This window comes from Aspergillus neoniger (assembly GCF_003184625.1).
Source record: "Aspergillus neoniger CBS 115656 unplaced genomic scaffold BO87scaffold_28, whole genome shotgun sequence".
Classification (NCBI taxonomy): Eukaryota; Fungi; Ascomycota; class Eurotiomycetes; order Eurotiales; family Aspergillaceae; genus Aspergillus; species Aspergillus neoniger.
Window position 1 is genome coordinate 439,008 of NW_020291156.1, and position 26,794 is coordinate 465,801.

At 49.6% G+C, this 26,794-nt stretch overlaps 12 protein-coding genes across 12 annotated transcripts; 5 read left to right on the top strand and 7 right to left on the bottom strand.

The window, feature by feature from the left end:
• The first annotated feature begins 670 nt into the window (after nt 1–670).
• On the top strand, nt 671–1,757 carry BO87DRAFT_378942 (SDR family oxidoreductase). The gene is made up of 4 exons (XM_025623911.1): nt 671–765; nt 848–1,161; nt 1,242–1,612; nt 1,675–1,757. The coding sequence occupies exons 1-4, from the start codon at nt 726–728 to the stop codon at nt 1,706–1,708; spliced, it is 759 nt and encodes a 252-aa protein (XP_025477125.1). The 5' UTR covers nt 671–725; the 3' UTR covers nt 1,709–1,757.
• Nucleotides 1,758–2,075: 318 nt separating this feature from the next.
• BO87DRAFT_378944 (uncharacterized protein) lies at nt 2,076–3,230 on the top strand. Its single transcript, XM_025623912.1, has one exon. The coding sequence runs from the start codon at nt 2,100–2,102 to the stop codon at nt 3,147–3,149; it is 1,050 nt and encodes a 349-aa protein (XP_025477126.1). The 5' UTR covers nt 2,076–2,099; the 3' UTR covers nt 3,150–3,230.
• A 42-nt stretch (nt 3,231–3,272) lies between these two features.
• BO87DRAFT_340424 (zinc-binding alcohol dehydrogenase family protein) lies at nt 3,273–4,387 on the bottom strand (the record flags this gene model as incomplete). Its single annotated transcript, XM_025620657.1, has 2 exons — nt 3,273–3,786; nt 3,849–4,387. Coding segments are annotated over 2 exons (1,053 nt in total), but the record flags the coding sequence as incomplete, so codon positions are not given.
• A 247-nt stretch (nt 4,388–4,634) lies between these two features.
• Nucleotides 4,635–5,971, bottom strand: BO87DRAFT_408893 (Zn(II)2Cys6 transcription factor domain-containing protein). The gene has a single exon (XM_025626203.1). The coding sequence runs from the start codon at nt 5,915–5,917 to the stop codon at nt 4,736–4,738; it is 1,182 nt and encodes a 393-aa protein (XP_025477128.1). The 5' UTR covers nt 5,918–5,971; the 3' UTR covers nt 4,635–4,735.
• A 244-nt stretch (nt 5,972–6,215) lies between these two features.
• On the bottom strand, nt 6,216–7,167 carry BO87DRAFT_364725 (uncharacterized protein). The gene is made up of 3 exons (XM_025621761.1): nt 6,816–7,167; nt 6,455–6,765; nt 6,216–6,403 (listed from the first exon to the last, which is right to left on the bottom strand). Exons 1-3 carry the CDS (start codon nt 7,135–7,137, stop codon nt 6,227–6,229), a joined length of 810 nt encoding a protein of 269 aa, XP_025477129.1. The 5' UTR covers nt 7,138–7,167; the 3' UTR covers nt 6,216–6,226.
• Nucleotides 7,168–7,506: 339 nt separating this feature from the next.
• On the top strand, nt 7,507–8,560 carry BO87DRAFT_314868 (short chain dehydrogenase/reductase SDR; the record flags this gene model as incomplete). Its single annotated transcript, XM_025619675.1, has 2 exons — nt 7,507–8,148; nt 8,204–8,560. The coding sequence occupies 2 exons, from the start codon at nt 7,507–7,509 to the stop codon at nt 8,558–8,560; spliced, it is 999 nt and encodes a 332-aa protein (XP_025477130.1).
• Nucleotides 8,561–8,634: 74 nt separating this feature from the next.
• Nucleotides 8,635–10,562, bottom strand: BO87DRAFT_378947 (alpha-amylase). The gene has a single exon (XM_025623913.1). It carries the CDS (start codon nt 10,352–10,354, stop codon nt 8,705–8,707), a length of 1,650 nt encoding a protein of 549 aa, XP_025477131.1. The 5' UTR covers nt 10,355–10,562; the 3' UTR covers nt 8,635–8,704.
• Nucleotides 10,563–11,411: 849 nt separating this feature from the next.
• BO87DRAFT_378948 (uncharacterized protein) lies at nt 11,412–12,097 on the top strand. The gene has a single exon (XM_025623914.1). The coding sequence runs from the start codon at nt 11,712–11,714 to the stop codon at nt 11,868–11,870; it is 159 nt and encodes a 52-aa protein (XP_025477132.1). The 5' UTR covers nt 11,412–11,711; the 3' UTR covers nt 11,871–12,097.
• A 49-nt stretch (nt 12,098–12,146) lies between these two features.
• On the top strand, nt 12,147–19,988 carry BO87DRAFT_418114 (alpha-1,3-glucan synthase Ags1; the record flags this gene model as incomplete). The annotated part of the gene is made up of 7 exons (XM_025626864.1): nt 12,147–12,503; nt 12,580–12,755; nt 12,843–13,645; nt 13,708–18,817; nt 18,884–19,089; nt 19,203–19,716; nt 19,780–19,988. The coding sequence occupies 7 exons, from the start codon at nt 12,147–12,149 to the stop codon at nt 19,826–19,828; spliced, it is 7,215 nt and encodes a 2,404-aa protein (XP_025477133.1). The 3' UTR covers nt 19,829–19,988.
• A 133-nt stretch (nt 19,989–20,121) lies between these two features.
• BO87DRAFT_364732 (AMP-binding enzyme) lies at nt 20,122–22,504 on the bottom strand. The gene is made up of 6 exons (XM_025621762.1): nt 21,761–22,504; nt 21,287–21,709; nt 20,932–21,214; nt 20,762–20,865; nt 20,540–20,699; nt 20,122–20,487 (listed from the first exon to the last, which is right to left on the bottom strand). Exons 1-6 carry the CDS (start codon nt 22,369–22,371, stop codon nt 20,377–20,379), a joined length of 1,692 nt encoding a protein of 563 aa, XP_025477134.1. The 5' UTR covers nt 22,372–22,504; the 3' UTR covers nt 20,122–20,376.
• A 581-nt stretch (nt 22,505–23,085) lies between these two features.
• On the bottom strand, nt 23,086–24,280 carry BO87DRAFT_442356 (aromatic alcohol reductase; the record flags this gene model as incomplete). The annotated part of the gene is made up of 4 exons (XM_025628050.1): nt 23,086–23,404; nt 23,457–23,783; nt 23,838–24,119; nt 24,191–24,280. 4 exons carry the CDS (start codon nt 24,278–24,280, stop codon nt 23,141–23,143), a joined length of 963 nt encoding a protein of 320 aa, XP_025477135.1. The 3' UTR covers nt 23,086–23,140.
• Nucleotides 24,281–25,215: 935 nt separating this feature from the next.
• On the bottom strand, nt 25,216–26,753 carry BO87DRAFT_408898 (spherulin-1B precursor; the record flags this gene model as incomplete). The annotated part of the gene is made up of 6 exons (XM_025626204.1): nt 26,549–26,753; nt 26,339–26,484; nt 25,860–26,277; nt 25,388–25,664; nt 25,315–25,339; nt 25,216–25,262 (listed from the first exon to the last, which is right to left on the bottom strand). Exons 1-6 carry the CDS (start codon nt 26,686–26,688, stop codon nt 25,216–25,218), a joined length of 1,053 nt encoding a protein of 350 aa, XP_025477136.1. The 5' UTR covers nt 26,689–26,753.
• Between the last annotated feature and the right edge of the window lie 41 nt (nt 26,754–26,794).

Here is a 26,794-nt window from a genome sequence, read left to right on the forward strand (position 1 = left end):
TTGGTAAGAAGGATGCCATTGCTAACGCTTGCCCACCCAATAAGGCTGCAAACGGTTGCCTGGTGGGATTTTACAAAGTACGATCAGATGTGGGCCTTCTTAATATTGATTATTGAGATTTCGATTGTGGAGCTGAGGGTCTATCACCGTATCACGCTGTTCGGGGTTATCAAAACGCAACATTCTAACCATCCCAACGTCATTTCCCGGTCCCCGCACATGTTCCTATATTGATGCCTAAGGCAGTAATTGTGAATCACCAATTGCCTGGAGACAGATCTGATGCAGTGAGCGCCTTCTCGGGTTATTTACTGGTTTATTGTTGTCTTCCAACAAATCACAAAAAACAAAAAACAAAAACATACAACAGAAGGGATTCGCTGGTGGTCACCCACCCAACTACTAACCTCCCGGCGTGTGGCTTAAGTACGGCTGAGCGGACGGGAAGCCCTGTTTTCCACACCCTGTGGTCGTATGTATTTATCCTTATTTGCAGGAAGCATATATTCATAAGACGCTTAATATAGCTTTTCGGATATTCGGACCCTGCATTTGTCAGTGCCGCAGTGCATACGGCACTGATCGCTTATCGGAAATTCTCCGTTGACTCGGCCGATCATCGGGTGATATTTTCCTCTGTAGGATAATTCCATCTATTTCCGTTCTCTCCCTCGGGTTCCTCATAATTCTTGAATTTTTCTAGGTCACCTTCTATTCGAAACAATATGGCTGCCAAAACTTTCATCGTCACCGGTGCCTCGAGAGGTACGAACCCAACTCATTATATTGCTTATGTCGGCATCTTAATATGCGACCCCCGACGCTAAATATCCTACCCATGGTATAGGTATCGGTCTTGCAACGGCCAAGTTCCTCCTTTCGGCGCCTCAATCCCACAATGTGGTAGTGATGGCCCGTAGCGCGGAGCCCCTTCAGAAGCTGAAAGACCAGTACCCCACTCAAGTTGAGGTCCTGACCGGCGATCTTGCGGATTTCTCGCTGGGCCAGAAGGCCGTTGACCTGGCCTTGAAGGCCTTCGATCGTCTCGATGGCTTGGTTCTCAACCACGGCATGCTGGGCCAGGTTGCCAACGTCGCGGAGGCGGATCCGAAACAATGGCAACATGGATTTGATGTCAATTTCATTAGCCTGGTGACTTTCGTAAGTTGATTGCATAGACTCCTTGATCAGGTCCACAGAGAAGGGGCTACCGGTATTAGGTACTGATACATCAAAACCAGATCAAAGCTGGACTCCCTGCCCTTCGCGAAACCAAGGGTAAAATCATATTCACGTCTTCCGGTGCATCCGTCTCGGGATTCAAGGGATGGGGTCTGTATGGCGCGACCAAGGCAGCCATGAACCACCTGGCTCTGAGCCTTGGCGAAGAAGAGCCTGAGGTGACGTCTGTGTCCATTGACCCGGGTTTGGTTGATACCGAGATCCAGAGACAGATTCGTGAAGACCTTGCTACCACTATGGACCGCCAATTCCATTCTGTCTTTACTTCGGTCCACCAGGCTGGAAACCTTCTGAAGCCTGAGCAGCCTGGTAATGTTATGGCTAAGTTGGTGATTGATGCGCCGAACTCGCTGAGTGGCAAGTACCTGACGTAAGTTCTACTCTTGTTCACCTATGACATTTTCGTGATATGGTAAAACTGACGAGAGATAGGTGGAACGACGAATCTCTGGAGGCTTTCCAGTAGACTATATAGAATAGACCTGTATATATCGCGACCAGTATATACGATCATAGACTGTTAGACGAAATAATTTCTTCCAGTTCATCTACATTTTACTAGACCACTATAGAGTGGCTGAGTTGAATTAAGTAAGGAAGGATATGAGTAATTGAAGGATAAATCGATGGAGTCGAAGTTATTAGGGACTGTCGATTTGTTACCTGGATAGAGCACCTAGAGCAGAGCCAGACAACCTTTATCAAGAAGATTCAGGGGGTTCATGACCAAAAATAGCCTAAAAAGCCAAGAAAAGCCCCGCATTATGTCATTGGACCCTGCACTAACGAAGTCAGTGTGTGTAGGTTTTGAAATTCCATCAACATTCCTCCACCTGCAAGGCAACCAGTCACTCACCATGCATCTAGATCACAAAGTATCATGGAACACCGCAGCCGCACACATAAACATCATAAGATGCAATCTTCATTTCACACCTCGACGCACCGACTTTTTCGCCCGCAATAAACCCACCGAGTCGTCAGACCTCAACCACTTCCGTCGCGCCCTTACCAAGACGATCCGCGAATTCTCACGCACCGAAGAAACCAAGCCACTCAACCCTGTCCCTCTGGACAGCCTCATATCTGATGATCTACTATCATACCCCGAACGCCACTTCGGCCTCGGACCCCATCAAAAAAACTCCGCCCTGCATAACCCCATATCTACCAAGCACCGAGACATCCAATACTGGATCGACAGCGCTAGCTCTAGTGATGAAAGTTACCCTATAAGCTACTGCAGCGGGGACGGGGACCTCGCCGACGCAGTGAAAATGCTGATCATCATATCCGCAAGCGCGAAAAAGAATGATCCCCTATCAAGGCAAATGTCACGAGAAGCTTTTTCCGCTCTGATAACGCTCTCGCGCCATCCTCAGGTACCTTTGCATACCCTGGCACACATCCATTGGGGTCATGCGTTTGGGGTAGAGCTCGTTGCGGAGCCGGCGTTGACGATCTATATCATGATTAATCTGATGGATGCGCTGGTCACGCAGAAACGGTTGAAAGGGGATGATGGGAACGTAGCTTCACTGATGGAAACGAAAACATTTCAGTACTGGGCGCGTCATGCGCTTGCGGACTATGATTACCCGACGCAGAATGTTCCGCATCGGGAGTTTTGGGATCACTTTGGGGTCACGGATATGTGGCCTTTGCAGCAACGGTGTGAGGAGGGTCTTGATGCAAACTTGAAGGATGAGGGTATTACTGATCCGTTGAGGGGGGAGAGTGAAAATATTAGAGTTCGCTTGAAGGAGTATTTGAACACCTGTTTCGCTATATTGTACATATATGATATGCTGCTGCGGGAATGGTATGGGGAGGAGGAAGCTGACGAGAAGTGGAACTACTGTATTGGTTCCTTTTTTGAGTCTTGGGGATGCAAGGTCTGGATTTGACTTCAACTGAGCTGCTAGTGGCTTTTGTTCTTGAATATTGAGTCATGTGCGTGGATCATTACTTAAAATATCCTGAAGCTGTTATACCAAACCGACCAATACCCGCAAAGACTAATTGTCCGAAACCGTATAAACCAGCTTCCTACCGCTAACAGCGCCTTTTTTCAAATCCTCTAGTCCATCGAGAACCTCTCTCAGTCCTCCAGCTCGCTTATCAACAACCAGTGGTTTAATCTTCCCCTCAGACCAAAGAGTGGATACTATGCCAGCCCATCTCTGGGCAAATTCAAACTCCGCCGGCATCCTGGGGATAACCGTGCAGTCTGGTCCGTACTCGAACGGCTCACCAAGAGCCGTGCAGCAATTGACAAAAGTGGACTTCACATCCACACGACCCATTTCTGCAGGGAGTAGGGAATGGTACAAGCCCCCTTCATCACTGATGGCTTCTTCGCAGATGCGAACCGACTCCTTCGTTGACACAGCGTCACATACGATTTTCAGAGCATTGTTTGTATGCTCCCGGATCCGTTGAGTACATCCGGGGTCACAATAGTCAAAAACTGCATCAGCGCCGTACTCGCGGACAAGGTCGAAGTTCTTAGGCGAGCAGGTGGTCAGGACTGTGTATCCAGCCCTAAAAGTGTACATGGTTAGTGTTCTGCCCCTTACCGGAACATAGCAAGGGAGACAACTCACAGTTTCGCAACTTGAATCAGCCAGCATCCTGAGGCGGTGCTTCCGCCATATATCAAAATGGTGTCATAATTCTCCCCAGGAGTGAGAAACCGGGGCCATGGCAAATTAAGGCCGGATGGCCCAAAAAGACACTGTCCCGCGGCAATGGCTCCGACGCCCACGGTGGCTGCATCCTCAAAAGTCACCCCATCGGGAATGCGTATCTGGACGGCAGCTTTGGCCACAACATACTCTGCAAAAGTACCGCTCTCGGGGCGGGTTCTATCTGCTCCCTTGACGAGTCCACACACACGGTCCCCGACTCTGTACTTCTCTGAGGCGGATTGCCCAACCTCGACAATGGTGCCGGCATAGTCATGGCCCATGACTGCGTTGGGCGACGGAGTGCTTCCAAGAAGCATCCAGTCAATAGGATTCAAGGCCACAGCGGCAGTGCGAATGAGAATTTCGTCGTGGCGGGGAGTCGGGATGGGTTGGTTGGTGACGAAAGCTGCGTGGCCTAGGGATAGGGTGATGACTGCTGCTTGGGTGGACTGCATATTGAAATATGATGTTTGAAAGAGAACCAAATGTCTTGAGTCAACTGAAGGGCATACTTACGCCAGGGTAGTAGCATTTTCTACCTTTATATACAGAAGCAATTTGGGTAGCTTACGATATCTTTAGGGACGATGAACTGTATGGGACCCACTTTCCTCCGCAATGGCTGTCAACTGGCCGGGGCATGACCCGCATAGCCCCCTCAATGTCCACTCATCTTCTGAGGGATACGAGTCTCCATTTCTTCCGCTTTGATAGGTAGCATGCTGACCAGCAATTCACTCTTCTGAGAGAAAGGCTATCATTATCACTACCGGCTAAATGTATTTTTCGTAGATTGATTATGATCAACTACCCAATATCTTCCCTTGGACAGTGTCTAACCCTTTACACGCAACCAGCAAAAGAAATCTGAAATCATCCACATAAAAAAGTCCTCCTTGTTCCCAGACACTCACAAGCTCGTCGTACGACACGATTCTGGATGCCGATTGTGTAGTCAATTGCCCTTCGTCAATCTGACTCCCAAAATACAAATCCGTGTATGACTGAGTGGAGACCGGCAGCCCAGCAAGATATTTGATAAAGTCGCATCTGTGAAAGTGGACCACAGCGTGGACAGCCCGCACCAGATATGACACCAAGATAAGTCGCCTGGCATTTTCACAGACATCCTTGTTCTTCAAATGGCCTGGGGAGGATGTGTGCCGAAGTTCTAACTCTCTGCGTTCTAGGTCGGCTGTGCCCTGTGCTAACTTGTAGTCCAACTGAATAAACAAAGACTGATCGCCGACACCACCCGTGAAGAAGAGAATAAAGTAGAGAATCAAGGCCTGGAGGTGATCAAGTTGATCCTGCAGTTCCGCCTGCGGTAGGTTACTCATACCCGCATTACTGATGCCTGCCTTCAAGAGCTGGAGATAGAAAGGCTGGGTTGCATGCTGGCAGGTGCGATATGCGGCGCACACTCCGTAGGCTTCGCAGAGAATAGGGGAAAGATCACCTTTAGAGTCGGTGGATGACTCAACGAGAGGCAGTGTACCGGTGTTCAAGAAGTGGTCGACATAACCTAGAAAAGTTCGGATGCAGAATCGCCAGGTTTGCGTGTCATTAACACGGGGCCAAAACTCCAAGACTCTGCGTTCCAGCCGTGGCAGCAATGAGGGTGATAATCCATCTATTGCCCTTGTGTTAGACAACCACTCGTCTGGTCCTATGGCCCAGGCCTGAGCGGGGCTCGTCGGACCGTCCGGGAACCATAGCGGTGGGTCGATATATTCCTCTCCGGGATAGAGGATCGTAGATCGGTCTATGCAGCTATCTACAATCATGATGTCGCTGACTTCCATGATACCAGAGTCGCTTGCAGTGTTGACATTTGCAATCTGATCCTGCGCATCCTGTGGAGGCGGGTATGGGTACTGACACGCAGCGTTCTTTTTCCGACAGCGGGCGCAAGTGGGCCTTTCCAGGTCGCACCGACGCTTTGCTGCAACACATGATAAACAAGATGATTTTCGAAGGGACATGGCTAATTCCGCTGTCGTTATAGTGATTCGACTGCGCTGGTTGCGGGGTCTTGATGTTCTTAGTCTCCGGCTTATGCGTTGCGGTTGAGTTGCGGACAAAAGTGGATCTGCGGAGGAGGGTGGACCACTGCCATCATCTGACATCAGCCAGAGAGCAGATCCCTTTGTCTTACGAAGTATTTATCATCAGACACGAAAACATGAATGGAAATATTTCCTATGATTAATAACCAATCGGGAACCTTTAATTTAGGGGTATTAGTATTTTTGTTATAGTAACCGATACAACGAACCCTAACACTCATACCCTTACCAGGGTGTCCTAATTTGAAGTTCCAAGTCGCCTCTCGTCTTCGTAATCAGATTTAGTAGGAAATGTTGCATAAGTCCATCAAGTCCAAGTGTCTGGAGCCCGCCTTTCAGCGTGACCATTTCCACTGCTGCATCTACATGATGCTTGAGCATTTTTTTATCTCGAACATATAACTATACCTCAGATTAGCACTCTCAGCGATATGTCGAGGAAGACGCACCTACTTCGTCATACGCTAGCATAATAGCTTTCGCGACCGTTGAGTCACTCAGTAACGGCATCTCAGCCGATATAGCATGCCTTAGTGCATGCAGACTCTGGGATTTATACTGAAGAGTCAGTTGTTGAAAGATGCGTTGCTGTTCCTGCGACCCCTGTCCATATGCAATAGACAAGTGACGGCATGCCGCAAGCAAGATGATATCGAGAAGGCTTGACTCGGTGATCGCAGTAGGGACCCAAAGTCTTATCATGCGCTGCGCGAAGAAGATTGCGCTCTCATTGCAGCGCATCAGAGGGATGACGACACTGACATCTTCACCATAATTTAGCAAACTTAGTATGTTCTGGACTTGGAGGCCATACAATGATCAAAGAGAAAATGCTCTAATGAGTTTAAGCCCCTAGCAAAGCAATGAAAAGGGTCTCGCCTATCAGCCGAGAGGATTGTGACAACTCCAGGCGATACACTGTCTCTGAAGCTAGGATAACTACTGAATACACTGTCTCGTGTGTCTCTCCTCCCCCGCTTCTGTGCCTGATACTCTATCATCCGCCGATGTCGGGCGCGGGCATGCGCAGAGCGAGCGGCATGTGAGCGAGTAATCCGTTGTTGTGACTCTGTCAATGTAGCCTTCTCTTTCGGAACAAGCGTGACATTGATAAAAGGTACTTCCCGCTCAGCCATCCTGGAGAAAAGACAATAAATGAAATATTGTCTCTCAAGGGTGAGCCACACAATGTTTATGATGACATTTTGAGATGAAGCTGGGCAGCTGACATGGCTGACAAAGCATCTATTATCAAACTTTGCCAAGACCTGCGCCTTCTCAAAGAGGCTTAATGCTTATTTTGGATAGACTCAGCTTCGTGATTGGCTCAATGTGCACTGTTGATGTCGTATAGATAGATTCTGCCATGTATGGGAGATATTTTACTAGGAAAGGGGGCATGAACGACGAATATAAAAGCATCATGTCCTCCCCTTGCTTCATCAGACTTCGTTATATCGTCCCTTCTTTGAACTCAAGTCTCCAGGTTATCCATCGATTCCATCATGGAAGGAACAGTCCTTATCACCGGCGCAAACGGCTCTCTTGCCCTAGGCTTCATCCAAGCCTTACTATCCCTCCATCCCCAGATGGCCCTGATCGCCACCGTCCGGAACCCCTCTCCAGACCAAGACCCAAACACCGCGAAACTCCTCAACCTAGTTGCCTGCTACCCTAAAGCGAACTTCCACCTGGAGGCCCTCGATCTCGGCAACCTTGCCAGCGTCCGCTCCTTCGCAGATCAACTAGCCGACAATATAACCTCCAAGAAGCTTCCACCCATCTCAGCAATTATCTGCAACGCCGCCACCTTCTCCTTCGATGCAGGACAGGTCTTCACGACGGACAGTTATGAGGCTACCTTCCAAGTATGCCATCTGTCTCACTACCTCTTGATCTTGAAACTTCTCGATAGCATGAACAAGACATCCGGACGCATAGTCCTCCTTGGCTCAGTAACCCATTACCCCGAAAAACCCAACCCGATTTGTTCTCTGAGGCCGGGGTTTCCGGAGACTATGGATGATTTGGTGCGTCCGCCGCCGGATCCAGCAAATCTTGTGCATGATAAAGGGTTCCAGAGATACGGTTCTGCAAAGCTGGCGAATGTTACGCTGGCGATGGATTTGAATCGCAGGTTGAAAGAGGTATGTTGTTGCACTTCCCCATAAGAAAGGAAAGAATTGACGTTGGCTTTTGCAGGACGAGCAGCTATCGGGTATCACTGCATTGGCTATGGACCCAGGTGGCCTTCCGAGTTCGAGGGCGCAGGCGGGGCAGAAAAGGTTGGCGCGGTGGTTGTTTAGGGTTGTTGAGTTTCTGATGCCGGTTCTGCGGTATCTAACTACCATGTTTCGCACCATTGAGGATGCTGGGCGGGATTTAGTGGCTGTGAGTGTTGAGGATGAGTTCCGAGGGAAATCGGGGTACTATGTTGGGACGAAGGAAGGGGCGCCTGCGGCCATTAGTGAGGATCATGAGGCACAGGAGAAATTGTGGAAGAATTGTTGGAGGTGGGCAGGTATGCGGGCTGAGGAGACTGTGCTTCGAGATGCTTGATAGATAGTTATCGCAGGACAGGATAAACCTAAGGACGTGTGTGTGTTTAATGTCGAAATATATATTCTCGCTCTCAAAAACGTGTACATATTTATAGGGCATTATGTAATTTGCTGGTATCAAACTGAGTAGAAAAGACAAAACTTATATCCGGAATGCCAAAAAAGCCACCAGCGCCATGAAAAGCGAAGCAGAAACAGACGGTATGACAGAGTGGCTTCCACCAGACGACGAAGAACCCACAGCAGCAAGCCTCAGCTCAGAATACGTTACATTGGAGGTATTGTAGCCACACAGCCCACTTCCCGGCATCATTGCAGCGGGAAAGAAGACCCGAGGCTCGCCCTTGTCCATGTCCACGACCAATTGGCTGTAGGTGTTGACCGTATAGTTGACGCAGTTCAGCACTTCCGTGACCACCTCGCTAGCCCCATAGCTCATAGGCAGCGTCAAAGTATAAGCCGAACCATTGGAGCCCGCCGTAGATAAGACCATGATGACTTGGCGTCCGTATGTGCCCTTCCAGAAAGCCAACTCGCTACCTCCCTGGTAAATCGGGTATGTCTTTGAGTTGATGTAACTGGAATCAAGGTTAATGGCATGTTTGCGGATGGCATTGAGTTTCGCAATGTGTTTATACAGCGTCGCATTGGTGTCGAAATCGGTCAACCAGAGGGCCGCTCGGTTGGAATAGGCAATGGCCTGCTCCAGACCTTGGTAGACCAAGGGAATGCCGTCGTAGAGCATCATGAAGGTTAGTGCAGTTTTGGCTAGCATAATGTCGTCATTCATGTAGGCCCATCGGTCCACGTCTTGATCTTCGATGAAATTGACCATTGCGAACGTGTCCGTGCAGAGATCGTTGATCGTCGCGATTTCCTCGAGCAAGGTCGCAGGCTCTCCGTTCAAGAAGGCCGTGATCATGGAGTAATAGAGGGGGTAGTTGGGAAGACTTGGCAGGTAATCTCTCTGATACTTGCACACGTTGGTGGCATTCGAATCCATGACTTCGCCCGTCATAAATCCGCCCACGGTTTCCGCATATGTAGGCAGAAAGCTGGGAGTGAGAGATTTGGCAGCGTCGATTCGTAGCCCGTCAACGGAGTAATTGCTAATAACCGATTTACTCCAGTCCATTAAGATGTCCTGCACCGCAGTATGCTCCGTGTAGAGATCCGGGAGTGCGGTGTAGTTGTCACCAGTCTGACACCACTGTGCATCCGTATAGTTGTTCCAGTTTGTAATGAGGCAGTAAGGGTGGAAGTATGAGGATCCATTGAATTGAGGAAAGACATTGTAGTCAATTGTTGTCGCAGGATCCTCGCCATCCGTCATATAAGCCATGTTGTTGATGACGACGTCCAGCAGCAAGTACATGTCTCGTGCGTGGATCTCCTCGCTCAGCTTCAAAAGTTCCTCCCGGGTCCCGAAATGAGAGTTGATCTCGTATAGATCCAGAGGCCAGTACCCATGGTAGGCCTCCCCGTCCTTAGATCGCCCCGCAATGTTTTTAATTACAGGGGAGATCATGATGGCATCGAACCCCATGCCTTGGATGTAGTCCAGCTTATCGATCGTCCCCTGCCAAGACCCGCCACAGTAATTGGCTTCCGTAGTATTGCATGGTGCGGTGGTCGAGCCGTTGGTGAGGGCAAACCGATCGGTCATTGTCTGATAGATGGATCGCGTCTTCCATGCTTCTGTGCTTGCGGCTGTCGCTAGCGAAACGCACCAGCACAGGAGACAGACGGCCATGAGCCGTTGGCCCAGGAGGGAAGAGAATTTTCGAAACATAATTGGCCGTAACTACCCTCTATGCCCCCTTGTGGAGGTTCTGCTTCCCGTTGGGTGGGTTTAGAGTGACCGAATGAATTATGACAAGCAACAGCTTACTCTAACGAATGTGCTTTAAGCGTTTCAACTTCACGCGATCCAGCCAAACGGGCCGCTGAGCATGATGTTGAGGCCGGATACGCTGTTCCCGTTGCAATAACGGGGAAAAGAAAGAATGACAAGTCAAAGCAACGCGACTCAGGGGGGCGGAACCCCCGATAGCTATAGCAAGAGATAAGAGCGCCAGACCGGGGGCTGCAGAAAAAGGCCGGTCGAAGCCGGAAGTACCATAAATAGGTAGTCTCTCCCCCACCCTCGGTCACATCGTGTGCCCGGAGCCCTATCCATCATACTAGTCAACACCCAACGAGAACCAAAAATAAAGACGACCTCTAAATTTGTAACGCTCGATGATATTTTACTCTACTAGTACTCCAGTTCACCCGAACATTCGAGAACGGGTAGCAGCGCTAAACACGAAGATCCCCTGGGATTGTCGCGGGAGATTGACTGATTATCGTGAGGGCAGGGCAACGCTGGAGGGCGAAGTGGACAAGGCAAATTAACTTCCCACTTTTCGGCTGGGAGAGCGTTCAAGCGTCAAACAGCTGATTGGTGTGATAGTGACGAGGCCATGCGTGGTCCAGTGGCAATTGCGTAAGTCTGCCGGGCCGGCCCCCACATGCCTTGTCATGATGTTTGGATGCAGTGGAGTCGATGCCTTGGTTTGTGGTTAGTTGTTGGTTAGTTCCTGCTTAGTTCCTGGTTAGTGCCGACAACAGCCTTTCACAGGACGATGTTCATCTCCACTCGGCCACTATCTTCGAATAGAAGCTTTGCCGGCCAAGCGGCTAAAATCATAAGTCCGAGCTCCGGCCAGGCACAGCGAAATAGAGCAGCCCCTAAACCTGACATCCGAAAAAGCCACTCGGACTTGCAGGGAAAATTCTGCCACGCCGTTGGCTCCAGGCAGCTGTCCAATTTCCCACCATAATCTATCCGGGCGGGGTTTGGGTGTGTTCACCATGCAGGAAAGCCGGTTTGTGTAGTGCCTGACTTGAGCCAGGAGAAGGGGGCCCAGTATCTACTCCGTATGCCCACGATCTTGAGATTGACATTGAGATTTCGGATGATCAGAGGATTGACCGGGCTAAATTTGGTGTTCGGGCGTGGGTACTAAATCATGTTGCCATGAGGCCGTGCGGAACACCTGGAGAGTACGTATGGCCTCGTAATCAGTGGCTCGATTTAGGCCCAGCAGGATAGGCCAGTCCTGGCCAAGACTTGTCACTGGGGCAAGTCGCCTTATCGATATGTGATGGACACAAGCTGGAAGCCACGAGAACACTTATCAGTCGTTCTTTTGCTGGGGGCGCAGTTGGCTTTGGTCTCCCCCAAATTTGGCTTCTTCGTTTCCTCTGACTTGTCTTACTTTAATTTCTTTCCGTCGTTTTCATTCCCAACCATTCCCAACTGAAGACTTCATCCGCCCAATTGTTCATCTTTCGTTTGCATTCTGCTTCTTCACTCGTTTTCACCTCTACACGCCGTTCGTTCCGGACCACTCGGTCGCCACTCTTGGTCCTTGTCAAGTTTTGCTCGTTCAGAAACAAGGCACCCCTGTCATTATCTCTCGTTTTCTGTCTCGAATTCTGTAAGCCATTCGAAAGTGCGTACTTATGACTGGCTCGTAGAACAGCTTGGCCTTTTGTGATTGAACTGCGAGAAGAGGCCTGTTGCGCTGCAGCACAACATGAAGCGGGTGCTCGCTGGCCTCGTCCTTGCCTCCACGGCATGGCAGGCTGTCGCTTGGCCCTACAATGCATCACTCGCAGATTACAATCTGAACCAGAACAAAACTGCGACAAATCCTGCAGATTATTGGGGTCAATGGCCAAACCACACCGGCGATTATTTTCCATCTCCGGATAACTGGCGATTCCCGTTTTACACCCTGATGCTTGATCGCTTTGTGAACGGAGATCCGACAAACGATAATTACAATAATTCAGTATGGGAACACGATATTTGGTCAACACAGATGCGTCATGGCGGAGATGTAGCTGGTCTTATCGATACGCTTGATTATTTGCAGGGAATGGGCATCAAGGTCGGTCAAGGGAACAGAATCCGATTGTCGGAAATCGGGTAGGTGAGGTCGATTTGCTGATCAGGTCGGGTTCTAGGGAATTTATCTGGCTGGCACAGTTCTCATGAACCAACCCTGGGGATATGATGGCTATTCGGCACTGGACACGACTCTGCTCGACGGACATTACGGAAATCTAGCACAATGGCAACATGCAATCACCGAGATCCACAATCGTGGCATGTACGTTATTTTCGACAACACGCTTGCGACGTATGTGCTCCTATTGTCCCCCATTGCTAATTCCCATGCGATGGGCAATCACAGCTTTAAGAACTGCATCTAACGAGGCTTCCATAGAATGGGAGATTTGATCGGATTCGAGGGTTACCTAAATACCTCGGCACCTTTTACAGTGGACGAGCATAAAGTCGAATGGAAGACTGCTCGGCGATACGTGGATTTCGATTTTGGTAACACTTATAACGAGACCTGCGATTATCCCCGATTTTGGTATGAAAATGGTTATCCCGTCCAGAAGACGGTCACCGACTCCCTGGTTGGCTGCTACGACAGTGATTTCGATCAGTACGGTGATGTTGAGGCCTTCGGAGTATTTCCAGACTGGGAGCGAGAATTGGCCAAGTTTGCATCCGTGCAGGACCGTCTGCGTGAGTGGCGCCCGTCAGTCCGAGACAGACTGATTCGCCATTCGTGTCTGGTGATATACCAGCTTGACATCGATGGATTCCGCTACGATAAAGCCACGCAGGCTACAGTTGATGCTTTGGGTGATATGTCAGCTGCTTATCGCGAATGCGCCCGGGCAGTAGGAAAGGAGAATTTCTTCATAGCTGGAGAGATTACTGGTGGAAACACCTTCGGATCAGTCTATTTAGGGCGCGGTCGGCAACCTGATCAATATCCATCCTCGATTGAGGCTGCCATGAATCTCACGAATACCTCCGAGCCGCAATACTTCCTGCGAGAGGAGGGCATGAATGCCATTGATGGTGCCGCGTTTCATTATTCGATCTATCGCAATCTCGAACGGTTCTTAGGAATGGACGGCAGCTTGTCCGCCGGATACGATGTATCGGTGGATTTCATCAATGCCTGGAACGAGATGTTGGTGTCGAACGATTTCCTGAACCCTAATACTGGTAATCCATTGCCACGGGCTACAAGGAAATAGAAAGGATAAGAAAGCTGACCATAGATGCAGGTGATTTTGATCCCCGACACATGTATGGTGTCACCAATCAAGATGTCTTCCGCTGGCCAACGCTGGAGAAGGGAACTGAACGCCAGCTGCTTGGCCAATTTGTGACTACCTTGCTTCTTCCTGGGATCCCCTTACTGCTGTGGGGAGAGGAACAGGCATTCTATGTCCTGGATGCCACTGCGTCAAATTATATCTTTGGACGTCAGTCCATGTCGCCGGCCGTTGCCTGGCACATGCACGGATGCTTTTCCCTGGACTCCTCGACTTTCTATGACTGGCCTATTACAAGGGGTCGTCAGGCGTGCGAGGATATCACGGTAACGTATGATCATCGGGATCCCTCCCACCCAGCTCGCAACATCATAAAACACATGTACCAAATGCGCGTCGACTTCCCCGTGCTCAACGACGGCTTCAATGTCACCAAACTGTCCAACCATACTGAATATGTATACTACCCAGGATCCAATGGAACCGCCACTGAAACCGGTCTCTGGTCAGTTTACCGCGGCATCAGCCAAGACTTCCAGGACTTGGGAACCGGCAATAACCAGCCGGTCTGGTTGGTGTATCATAACACTAATCGGACAATCGACTACACATTCGATTGCAGTGACAATGACAGCGCATTGATCTCCCCTTTCGACACCGGCACCTGGGTCAAGAACCTTTTCTACCCCTTCGATGAACATGAGTTGAGCAGCAGTCCGCAAAAGCTTGGCCTCAATGGATCTACGGCCTATAACGGTTGTCTTTCCAACATGACGATGAAGGCTTACGAGTTCCGCGCGTATGTCCCACGTGCCAAGTTTACCAAGCCTCGGCCTATGATCACGGCTTTGTCCCCGGGGCACGATGCGCCCGTGCGATCCACTGTTGCACCGAACGAGGATGAATCGGTCGAAATCAAGATCTACTTCTCCGAGGCCATGAACTGTGATTCGGTGACAAGTTCCATCTACGTCAACTCTTCTACTGAGGCCGGGAAAACCCCAACAATAGACACAGACAGTGTCAGTTGCAAGACCGCCGCACTCAACGAGACCGGCAGCGACTGGTCTGGTTTTATCCCGAGTGCCTGGGTATGGCAGGGGAATTTGACTGGCGTGTACAATGGTATTCATCGTATCACCGTGAACAACGCCACTAATTCCTACAAAAACGAGACCACCGATTCTGTTGATCACTTTCTTCTGCGAGTGGGTCAAATTGATAACCCCATGATATACACGACCGCCAATTACTCCACCAGCCTGCTTCACAAATACGAAAATGGCTCGCTTTACATCCAACATCACGCTGCTGGTGCAGACAAGTGGCGATATTCCACGAACTGGGGGTCCTCTTATTCAGACTGGATGGATTACACGGGTGGAAACACTACCATAACAGAGTTATCGTGGTCCGGCACGAGCAAGCAAGCTTGGGACGGGTACCACGTCCGCGCTGAATATTGGAGCAAATGGTCGGGTAGCAGCGATTACGTGCAGGAAGGCGATACAGATTGGAAGAAAGGCCCTCGACGCTTTCCCCACATCTTCTGGGAAGGTCCCTACAATGAATACGGCTACGACGCTGGTTTGGAGAGCGAGATACACCTGGATCCAGAGGATGGGCTGTGGAAGTACCATTTCACTTATGAGTGGCCAGCAATCGGGCAGGTCAGCATCTGGGGGATGAACCCGGATGGTTCGCCGGACGAAGGATGGGTGATGGGCGATGCTGATAACGACTCCGTCCTTGACCGGATGCCTCCATCGTCCCTCTCCGAAACTGTGATCAATATTACATCGCATCCGCCTTCGCCATACATCTCCTGGAAGCTGATCATCGACGATGCCACTCAGAAGTTCCAACTGGTACCGGTAGGACATCAAGCGACACAGATTGCGATGTATGTGCTATTCTGGATCGTGCCTCCTCTTTCAGCTGCGGCGTGTTTCTGGGTCTTCATGAAGTCCTTCTACAAAGTCAAGTTCAACCAGGTCGGTGTGGACCAGAAGTCTGGCTTCGCAATTGCCCTGCGCCGAAGGTTCGAAAAGAAAGCTCCAGGTGGGGAGTATAACCGTCTCAACCCCATAATGCGACTGGCCAATAAATCAGGCTTGCTCCAAACTGCCACCCCTTTTAGCGCTGCTGCAGCCGCTGGGAAGCGTCGCATGGTTTTGATCGCCACCATGGAGTACGATATCGAAGACTGGGCGATAAGGATCAAAATTGGAGGTCTTGGAGTGATGGCCCAGTTGATGGGCAAGACCCTTAGCCACCAGGATCTCATTTGGGTGGTCCCCTGCGTGGGAGATGTCGAGTACCCTGTTGACACCCCAGCTGAGTCAATTCTGGTAACACTTATGGGCACGGAATATGAGGTGCAAGTGCAATATCATTACCTGAACAACATCACCTATATCCTACTCGATGCTCCGGTCTTCCGCCAACAAACGAAATCAAACCCGTATCCTGCGCGCATGGACGATCTGGAAAGTGCGGTCTACTATTCAGCATGGAATCAGTGTATTGCAGCTGTATGCAAGCGCTTCCCTATTGATCTGTACCATATCAACGACTACCATGGCTCTTTGGCGCCCCTTTACTTGCTCCCGGAAACTATACCTGTCTGCCTCTCCTTACACAACGCAGAATTCCAGGGTCTTTGGCCTGTCCGAACAGCTACCGAACGTGAAGAGGTACAGTCAGTTTTCAACCTCAGTGCGGATGTTATGAAGCAGTATGTGCAATTTGGTGAGGTATTCAACCTGTTGCATGCTGGAGCCAGCTATCTGCGCATCCACCAGCGTGGCTTTGGCGCGGTCGGCGTGTCCAAAAAGTACGGCAAGCGCTCCTACGCCCGGTACCCCATCTTTTGGGGATTGCAAAAAGTCGGCAACCTTCCCAATCCTGACCCCTCGGACTTGGGAGAATGGAGCAAGGAGCAAGCCATGGCAGTTCAACGGGGCGAAGTGGCCGTCGATCCGGATTATGAGGCAGGCCGTGGTGCGCTTAAACTGCAGGCGCAGGAATGGGCGGGTCTCAACCAGGACCCTGACGCTGAGCTGTTCGTTTTCGTTGGCCGTTGGTCCATGCAAAAAGGTGTCGACCTTATTGCAGATACCATGCCTTCTGTTATTGAAGCCAATCCGAAGGTCCAATTGATCTGCGTCGGCCCTGTTATTGATCTATACGGAAAGTTCGCTGCGCTCAAGCTCGATCAGATGATGAAACTCTATCCTGGTAGGGTCTTTTCACGCCCTGAGTTCACTGCCCTTCCGCCGTACATATTCTCGGGGGCAGAGTTCGCTTTGATTCCCTCCCGAGATGAACCGTTCGGTCTTGTGGCGGTAGAATTCGGTAGAAAGGGTGCATTAGGCGTGGGAGCCCGCGTTGGTGGACTGGGACAAATGCCTGGATGGTGGTATAACGTCGAATCAACCTCTACATATCATCTTCTGGATCAGTTCAGACAAGCGATTGATGCCGCGTTGGAATCCAAGCAGTCGACTCGTGCAAAAATGCGGGCTCGTTCAGCGAAGCAGCGATTCCCCGTCGCGCAATGGGTGGAGGACTTGGAAATCCTCCAAACGACATCCATCCAGGTCCATACCAAGACAGCTAAAGGCCACGGACGCCCTCGGACCCCTAACACGGGCGCCTTCCAGGGCAACAGCGTGTCATCTAGGCCGTCGAGCGCTTTCTGGCCTTCATCGGGCACGCAGACACCCATGCTTCATTCCCGCGAGGGCAGCTACACCAACCTTAACCGACTCAGCGACTTCGCTGCCCTGTCTGATCCTACGGAGAGACCAGTCTCTGGTTTACAACGCAAACTCTCCCTTGGTGTTCGTTCTGGCCCGGGTCATAGGCCTCGTGCTGCACGGTCTCACTCTTCCCATGATGAGTTATCCGTGACGGAGGAACATCCCGAAGACGTGGCTACCGATGTCGAGGGTGATGATTTCCCGGACAATGAATATGTTCCCACCTCTGCGGAGTTAGAAGCAGCACGTCGCATGCAAGCTGCTCAGCGACCGGGGTCTACGGCCATAACCAGCTCTCACTTCTCCCGCGATAGCCAAGCCCTGGCTGTACCTGGAACACCGGGCTCGCCACAAATGCCTGAGCAAAGCCTGTTGCCCCCGGCTGGTCTCAGGGAAGTTAGCAACCGGATGAGTACGGCATCATTGCTTTCTGTCGATATGGTGGTGGGACAGAAGAAGGACTTCCGCTTGCAAAAGGTGGATCCGTTTTTCACGGACAGCACAGGCGAGTATTACAACATCTTCGAGCAAAAGTTGCAGAACCTTAAGGGTAGCAATTCTGAAACAGACTATTGTATCGAGGAATTCTTGATCAAGAGTGAGAAGGAGTGGTTTGAACGATTCCATGACGCCAAGTTGGGTCGCTTAAAGTCACCAGCACCCTCAGTCTTCCGTGATAAGCAGGGATCTGTTTCCGTCGTTTCAAGGGAAGATGGGTCCAGTTTCAACGCTGAGAGCTCCCATACACAGGGATCGGAAATTAATGATGAGTTCCTTCTCGGCAAGGATTACAGCCCCCCTGCTGGTATCAGGCTTTGGATGCAGATCCGCATTGGTAACTGGCCGGTATATTCCATTTTCCTGGCACTAGGCCAGATCCTCGCTGCCAATTCCTACCAAATCACACTCTTGACAGGGCAGGTCGGTGAAACTGCAGTCAAACTATACGGAATTGCAACGACCTACCTTATTGCATCTATTTGCTGGTGGTTGATCTATCGCTATTTCAAGTCCGTCGTTTGTCTGTCCCTCCCGTGGTTATTCTACGGCATCGCATTCGTTCTTATAGGTTCCGCCCATTGGGTCGACAATTCTTTCAACCGGGGCTGGATCCAGAATATCGGGAGCGGCGCGTATGCGGTCGCATCTGCTAGTGGCTCCCTGTTTTTCGCATTGAACTTCGGCGACGAAGGTGGTGCTCCCATGGAGTTTTGGATCTTCCGGGCTTGCATTGTTCAAGGCTTGCAACAAGCATATGTGATTGCCCTTTGGTATTGGGGATCATCCATGAGCACTGCCTCTAGTGAGGGCGTTTCAACCACAACGAGTGGAGTGGCTGGCTCTTGGAAGATGACGTACGTCCCATCTCTCTTGTTCTATATGAGCTATTTCATATGGCATCTGCTAACTTCGTCAACTAGTGCCATTTGCTACCCCATTGCTCTAGTCGTGACTGTTATCGGATTCCTCCTCTTCCGCGGATTGCCCAATTATTACCACCAGGCCCCGGGCAAGATCGCCTCATTCTACAAAGCAGTCTTTCGTCGAAAGATTGTGCTTTGGAACTTCGTTTTTGTCATCCTGCAGAATTTCTTCCTTAGTGCCCCTTACGGCCGGAATTGGAGTTGTACGTTCCCTGCCCTAACCCACCCCTAACATTTACCACTTTCCCCGGTCTCCGTTTCCATCTTCTTTCCCTCCCCATTCAAATGACGACAACCCAACTAACCAATCCCCCAGTCCTCTGGTCCTCCACACACGCCGAAGCCTGGCAAGTGGGCCTCCTCTGCATCCTCTTCTTTGGCTTTGTCTGGGTCGGCTTCCTCTTCATCGTCAGCAGATACCTCAAAGCGCACAGCTGGTCATTGCCCCTAATAGCCTGCGGGCTCGGAGCCCCCCGCTGGGCCCAAATCTGGTGGGGAACTTCCGGAATCGGATACTTCTTACCATGGGTATCCGGTGGATACGTCGGGGGAGCACTCGCATCGCGCAGTCTCTGGCTTTGGCTTGGCGTTTTGGATAGCATCCAGGGTCTGGGATTCGGCATAATTTTGCTCCAAACGCTAACGCGGACGCATATGCTCTTTACTTTGATTTGTTCACAGGTGTTGGGTTCTATTGCTACGATCGCTGCGAGAGGGTTTGGGCCGAATAAGCTGGGACCGGGGCCCATTTCGCCTGATCCGACGTTTGGGGTTAGTGCCGTGGCTAATGCGTGGTTTTGGGTCGGGTTGTTTTGTCAGTTGATTATTTGGTATGTTCATTTGGCATCTCCCTGATGTGCAGGCTGCGATTACTAACGGTTGAATGATTGCAGTGCTGGGTTCTTGTTGTTCTTCCGTAAGGAGCAGCTTGCGAAGCCCTAAGGGGCTTTGAATGGCGTCATGTTGTGATAGATGGGGAACGCCTATACGAGATGGCATGTTGAGGATATGTCAATATGCCACATTTTTATGTTTTGGGTTGAGCAGTGATGCATAGATGTATATATCAATCTAATAATTACCCCGAAATTACCATTACCTGTGGAGGAGTCTAATACACTTCCATATTGGTCATGATTATTCTGATACTGCTGTATATGAAGTTGACGTGATCAATCTGGATCAGAGATAGCAATGACTTTCAATACATTATTCGAGGTCTGCCATTAATCTAGATGCGGCCTTGAACATTGAGACTAATTTTGTTCAGACCAATGGAAGACACCATTATGAGGAGGGTCTCATCAATCGACATTCAATGCATGGCTCCCATGCTGCCACCTGTTTCTATATAAGATCTGTGCCGTGTCCCTTGCAGGTCGTCCAATGTAACCACACGGCCGCAACCTTAATCGATTCTAGAAACGTAAAGCTCTTGCACATCCGGGATCTGACGAGCAACGATCAATGGAAGTTGGACAGACAGACATTTAAGCACCCTGGTTTGGCTTGTCCGCCTCGTGCTCTGCATGGCTTAGTGCCTGCATCTCTCTCTCGGCGAGCTCACTTAGTTTCCGACGGTCGACTTTGCTATTTCCAACCTGAAGGTTAAGTGTGAGCAATTGGTTGAGTCTCAAGAAACGGCCCACCTACATTCGAGATTGGAATTTCGTCGATGAAGGTTGCACCACCAAGGAGATGCATGCGTGAAGTGAATTCTGTCTGCATCCAGTGCATCAATTCGTCGATGGTTAAGGGTGAGTCTTTCGACTTGACAATATAGCCACGAGGAATGGGTTCTTCGTCTCCATCCCTATACGATAGGAGCAATATCAGCACGACAAGTAGCAGGTAAGGGAGACATTCGATCCTTACCTAGTGATTGGAATAACAGCGACATCGGTAATATCCGGATGTTGTAAGATAGCCATCTCGATCTCAGCTGCAGAAACATTGTCGCCATTTATTTTGAATAGGTCCTGAATAAATGGAGCAGAACATTTAGAGTTCGTGCATGTATTTGGATGTAACTGGGAAAGACGTACCTTTTGGCGACCAACAATATAAAATTGACCGCGCTCATCAACCCAGCCAATGTCGCCAGTCTTGATCCATCCATCATCTGTTATGGTCTGAGCAGTTTGCTCAGGTTCTTTGAAATATCCCTTCATGGCAAATGGACTCCTTATATGAACATGTCCTTTCTGGCCTCTGCTTAGCAAAGCGCCCTGGTCGCCAACTATTTTCGCCTCCAGACTTGGAAGCAAACTTCCTGTTGTGGCATCCTCTACCACCTGAGTTGGATCGGGGAATGTATAGAAACCTGCCCTGCATTGGCGCAGCGAAAGGAGTAAGTCCTACTCTGCGTAAGGTAAGAATGATAGCACAAGGTCCACCTACTCGGTCATTCCATATGTACTCTGCATTTGAGATCCATGTAGTCGCTGCCACTGGTCGATCATCTCGTATGGGATGATCGCGCCGCCGGTGAGGACATGTTGTACACTCGGGAAGCTGGGCTTGTCGAATTTTGCCAGGAGCTCGCGTACCAGGTGCTTAGGGAGCATCAGCCAGGTAGGTTTGAATCGTTCAATTGTTTGCATGAAGGTTCCAGACTCAAATCTCGTAGGAAATATTGTCTTATATCGAGCCTTCAGAGGGAGCATGAATCCCAATATCAGAAATCCCATACCGCAGAACTTATAATTGCAGAATATGGTCTCTCTGCTTCTCTTCCGAAGGTTATAGTGCTGTAGAGTCTGCTCAATATTTCCAATAAGGCCATAGTGAGTGCGTTCTGCGAGTTTCGAAGATCCTGTTGTCCTATAAGAAGATTAACATCCGTGCCCAAAGAAGAATAGCAAGCCAGCCTACCCGGAAGTGTAGAGCAGGAGAGCAGTCGTTGCCTTTGCCTCCGCAGGCGACAGTCTAGGCCACTCATAATCGTCACCGCCAGGCGTATTTAAAAGATGGCTCCAGTGTCTGAAAGCGCCGTCATCCCAACAGTCGGTATTCACGCCACCGAAAGTCTCGTCAACCATGAAAAGATGCTCGCTAGAAATACCCAACCTTGCTGCTGCAACGCAGACGAGCTTTCGATCCTGAGGCGCGAAAAGGACAATGTCACAGTTCAGTTGCCGCAACTGGGAATACAATTCATCTAAAGGACCAGGAGCAAGAACATTGCATGCTGCTCCAGCAGCAATAACCCCAAGAATAGCCAGGGGGAAGTTAATGTTCGCGTCGCCGTAGACCATGACTCGCTTGCCTTGCGCTCCCAGCTGATGAAGGCCGCAACCGACTCGCTTCACGATATCCTTGATCAGGTCGATTGTGTATCCTGAACGATCGCATTCCATTGCTGATTCCAGAAGAGGCTCCGATGACGGCCAGGCTCCTTCATTCTTATAAGGCGAGCCAAAGAAGTAGGATAGAAGGTCTGTTTGGGGTGCATTTACACTGTACCGGGATTTGACTAAGGACATTCTGAATAGGTAGGGTGAGGACTCTCAGATACCGATGGTAAATTGAAGAATAATGCGTATAGAAACCGAAAGAAAGAGCAAAGCAGGTTATGAATATATAAGATTCTGCTACAACTGCAAGCTCAATCCCTTCCTCCTCGTGTTCTAATTTTATCTATGTCGAAGCCAATAAGTGTGGGAGAGAGAGCAATAGGTGATAATTTTGCGTGCTTGTGGATTAGAATGTTTGCGGCCGACTGCTTGTTAATATCTCTAATTATGTCTCCCGATACGTGGTCATCACTTCGGCCAATCGCTTGAGTTCAGCTGAAAAAGGAACGGGGGGCGCTTTTGCTTCTTATCAAATACTAGTAAGGCCGGTGGGCCCGGCTTGACAGGGGCTTTGGACTACCACTGGCTTCTGCGGAGAGCTAGCATAGCTTCGGGGTTCCGGCTGAGACTTCCCAAATTTGGGTCAATCCTGAGAGGCTGAGATTAGCCTATTCGGGATCCACTAAATCCTATTGGACTGTCAAATTCAGGTGTCCCCAGTTGGTGCGTTTGCTATGGGTCCCTGGATTTGTTCTATCTCGTCACATCACAGCAGAGTCTTACTACAGAGAGATATGGAACTAGGATCTTCTCTAAGGGTCTTCGTTCAATTCATAGGATTCCATAGTAATTGGAATAATGGATGTCCAGTCCAACCGCATTCAAAGTAGTTGAATGTCACCCCGGGCAACGGATCCGTTGTGAATATTTCGGACCAAATCCGTTCCTGAATGTAAGTCTATGAATACAATTTCCTGCCTTTTCCAGCTAGGACCTCCGCAAAGAAGTCACGAAAGGATGTTGGTTGGAAGTCTGGATAGAGCTCTCTAGCATTGACATAACCCAGATAGTCGGCATAGCGAGGACTATTATCCACCCGCACGTATTTGCTATGCTCATACTGGGCCACGAAAACGCCGATGCGCTTCATGTTATCGTGAGGACTCTCGGCGAGAGCGGCTTTGGCTTGCTTCACACTGGCTTCGATATCTTCATTTGATACCTAGACATTCGCTCTTAGTAAAAACAAGGTAGTAGAGACAAAGTTGACTTACGCGAGACGGCTCCAGCTTCTCTCCAGACACCTCTTCCGCGATCTGGTAAATTTCGTTCTCCGAAAGTACATCCCCGGCCGTGTAAACATATCGGTTAATAGTTCGGTCATCGAGTATGATTCGTGCGACATATCGCCCGATGTCACGTAGGTCGGTAAGAATATTAGGGGCTGCTCCATCCCCATGAATAGTCTTCACTGGAACTATCTGGGCGTAATCCACTTTTCCAGACGGGAGAGTCGGAAATGAGATCTGATACCAATAGCCAACATCGATCACGGTATAAGGAATACCCAAGTACTTGATGGCATTGTAAACTTCTTCTTTCTACTTGCCTGTTAGTCATCTTGAATTTTCTCTCATGAATCACGGCATCCATACCTCATCACGAAGCAGCATAGCGCCCGTTGGAGCTGCTACCGTGGTGAAAGCACAGGGAATGACTCTTTTGACACCTGCAATCTTCGCTGCTTGAAGTAGCTTCTTCTGCTGGAGCAAGTCATTGGGTCCAATAGCACTGATGAAAATATCGGTACCGGTCATAGCAGACACAAGCCCATTAAAGTCGTCAAGATCTACGGGCCAGATCGTAAGGCCTTGCTCTCGGAGCTTTTGGACCGACGATTTATCTGTAGAAGCGGGCCGCGCTAAAACCTCCACATTCTAACCAAATTGAGAAATCAATACCTATCAACAACCGAGAAAGAATCTGCTGTATGGTCCATTCGACATACGAACTTTCTAGATTCTTGCAGCCCATTCAGGATAGAGGCCCCAGTCTCTCCAGTCGCTCCAAGGAGTAGTACTTTCTGCTTGACAGCCATTGCACGTATTTGATGGGAAACAAGATATACTGGTCTTGTTGAAGGGAAGCAATTTTTGAACACCGAGACAGACGTAATTCTTTTATAGAACCTAGGTGGGTAGCCGATGAAGGATTTGGGGGTTTGTCCGGACTGTGGGGATTATAACAACCTTGGCATTTTAGTAAATCCCGACTTCACACATGCTGCGGTCCGTCTAGCTTCCGGGCTATCTTCACGGAATTTGTGCATCCGATACATTACTAGTGACGTAACTGGGTACAATGCGGGACCGTTAGGCAGTCTGTTACCCCATCTAACTCCTACAAAGAGGATGTTTTTATTGATTCCATCTGATAATTGTATAGTACAATAAATCAGTGCTCGCAATAATTGCTTAAGTCCCTGAAGAGGCATTTCTTTCTGAGTCCGAGTATTCCGATTCCCGGTAATCAAATCTGTGACATTACAAAAATAACTGTACTCGGATTATATTCTACACTATTCGATACATTTTTGTTACGTTCTTCTACGTTACTTGACCTATAACTATGTTTAGATTCAGGCTGTTAGGTGCTTCCAATGAAATCATTATTGAGATACAATATCACCAGAAGGTATTTCTCATACCGCATTACTGAATGGACCGAGATTGTAAAGGGCAAGTGATTATAAATATCTGGTGCGTGCTTATAAAGCAATTTCTATGTTAGTAACAAATTACACAGTTAACGGAAGTTCAGTATTGTATTTTGGGCTTCCGGGAAACAGCTCGGAAGGTAGACGGACCGCAGCATATCCCGAGTTGGGATTCGGCTAATCAAACATTTGGGATACATATTGGAACACAGAGCTTGCTTTCTGCCTTCGCGTATCTCTTCTGGCTGTCTACAGTCTCCAGTTACACTGTAGATAATTTATGCTGATTCAGACTATCAGAGAAGTATTTATCACCCTCACAACAGCAAGGACCAGGCATCACTCTGTCCGAATAGTAACCGTCCTGGACAACCTCAAATCCCTTGAACTCGCCCCAGCACTAAATGTATACTCACCCCCCTTAACAGCCCATTGTTGCGCCTCCACATCCCAAAACGACACATCCCGTCTGGGGATCGGTCACGTCACCGTCGACCTCTCCCTGCGAGCCAGCTCCACCCGCTCAAAGCGTCGAAGCTGGCGCACAGGCTGCTTCGCACTCACGGGATATGATAGGTACAATTGTGGAATCTCAGCTCTAGCCCTACCACCGGTATTCGTGACGCTGACGCTGATGTTCGCGATAACGTCCCATAGGTTCACTGGTCCACCGACGGACTTCTTTCCTGAAGGGTAGACGGAAAGGGCTTCGATAGATGGGACATTCAGGTCGGTGTAGAAAATTTTGTCACACGGAAAGTGCACTCTTATCGCATTGATATGGACAACCAAGTGCAGCTTACCAATCGCAGAGGTAATACAAACTCAAACTACCATTCCTTTCTAAAAGTATAAAAATCAACACCTACTCTATCTACTTCTGTTCTGGGCATTCTTATCCTCCTTATCCCCCCCCCCTCAACAACCCTTCCAGGCATTCACATTTTCACCCCACAATCACCGCTTCGCCATCCCGCACTTCGTCAAACACTCCTCCACCTTAATCGCCATATCTGATGGGATGGCTTTCCGGATCTTCTCAATATCATCCCCGGTAATACTCTGCCCAAAGGTCCGTGCAATGACCCCATCACTGAGGGAGAACAGTTGCTCCGCCACCAGGCTCACAGCGAATTCATCAGACGTAAACGCAGCGGTGAAGTTCGCTGGCTCGCAGTCCGGGTTCACTTGCGTGTGGAATGAACCTGCCGGGTAGATGGTCACTTGACCGGGGCGCAGGTCCGTCCGGATAACCCGCTGGCTGTTGTTACTATCAAGAACTCCAGCTTCAGGGACCATTTCGGAGAGAATATGGCCGGAATTAAGAGCAAATAGCTCAGTGGCGCGGGGGTGGAGGTGGAGGAAGCTCATGCTACATGCTATTTGAGGATTAGTTTTGGACTGTTTGTTTGATTGCATTCTGATGTACTCATGTCTTACCTGGAAGTTGTGACATGCTAATAGCGGCGCCGACATCGACGAGTGCTGGCCAGTTCTGGCTTGTGGCTACTGGGATCTGTTCTGTGCCGGTGAAGTTGAAGACAAAGTCGGAGTCATTAGGGAGCAGTTTGTAGCGCTCAATGGCCCTTGTATGATCATTAAAGTCAGATGATTGAAAGTTCGGAATTTGGATTAGGGCAGCGGTCTTACGTATCGGCAAGGCGAAGTTGAGCCGTCAAGCTGAGGTCGGAATTTGAGCGCTTAGCTACCGGGTGCGGCACTGCTCTCGCCTGGAGGACCAGAGCGAGTATGATCGTAAGATCGAAGTATAGAGAGAAAGAGAAAATCATTATGATGTCGTGTTGGTTTTGAGCTTCGTGTTCAATGCCTCAGGAGTAGGGTTGTAGAGCTGATAGATGGTGAAGATGTTGGATGAGGAAGTTGGAATTACGTACA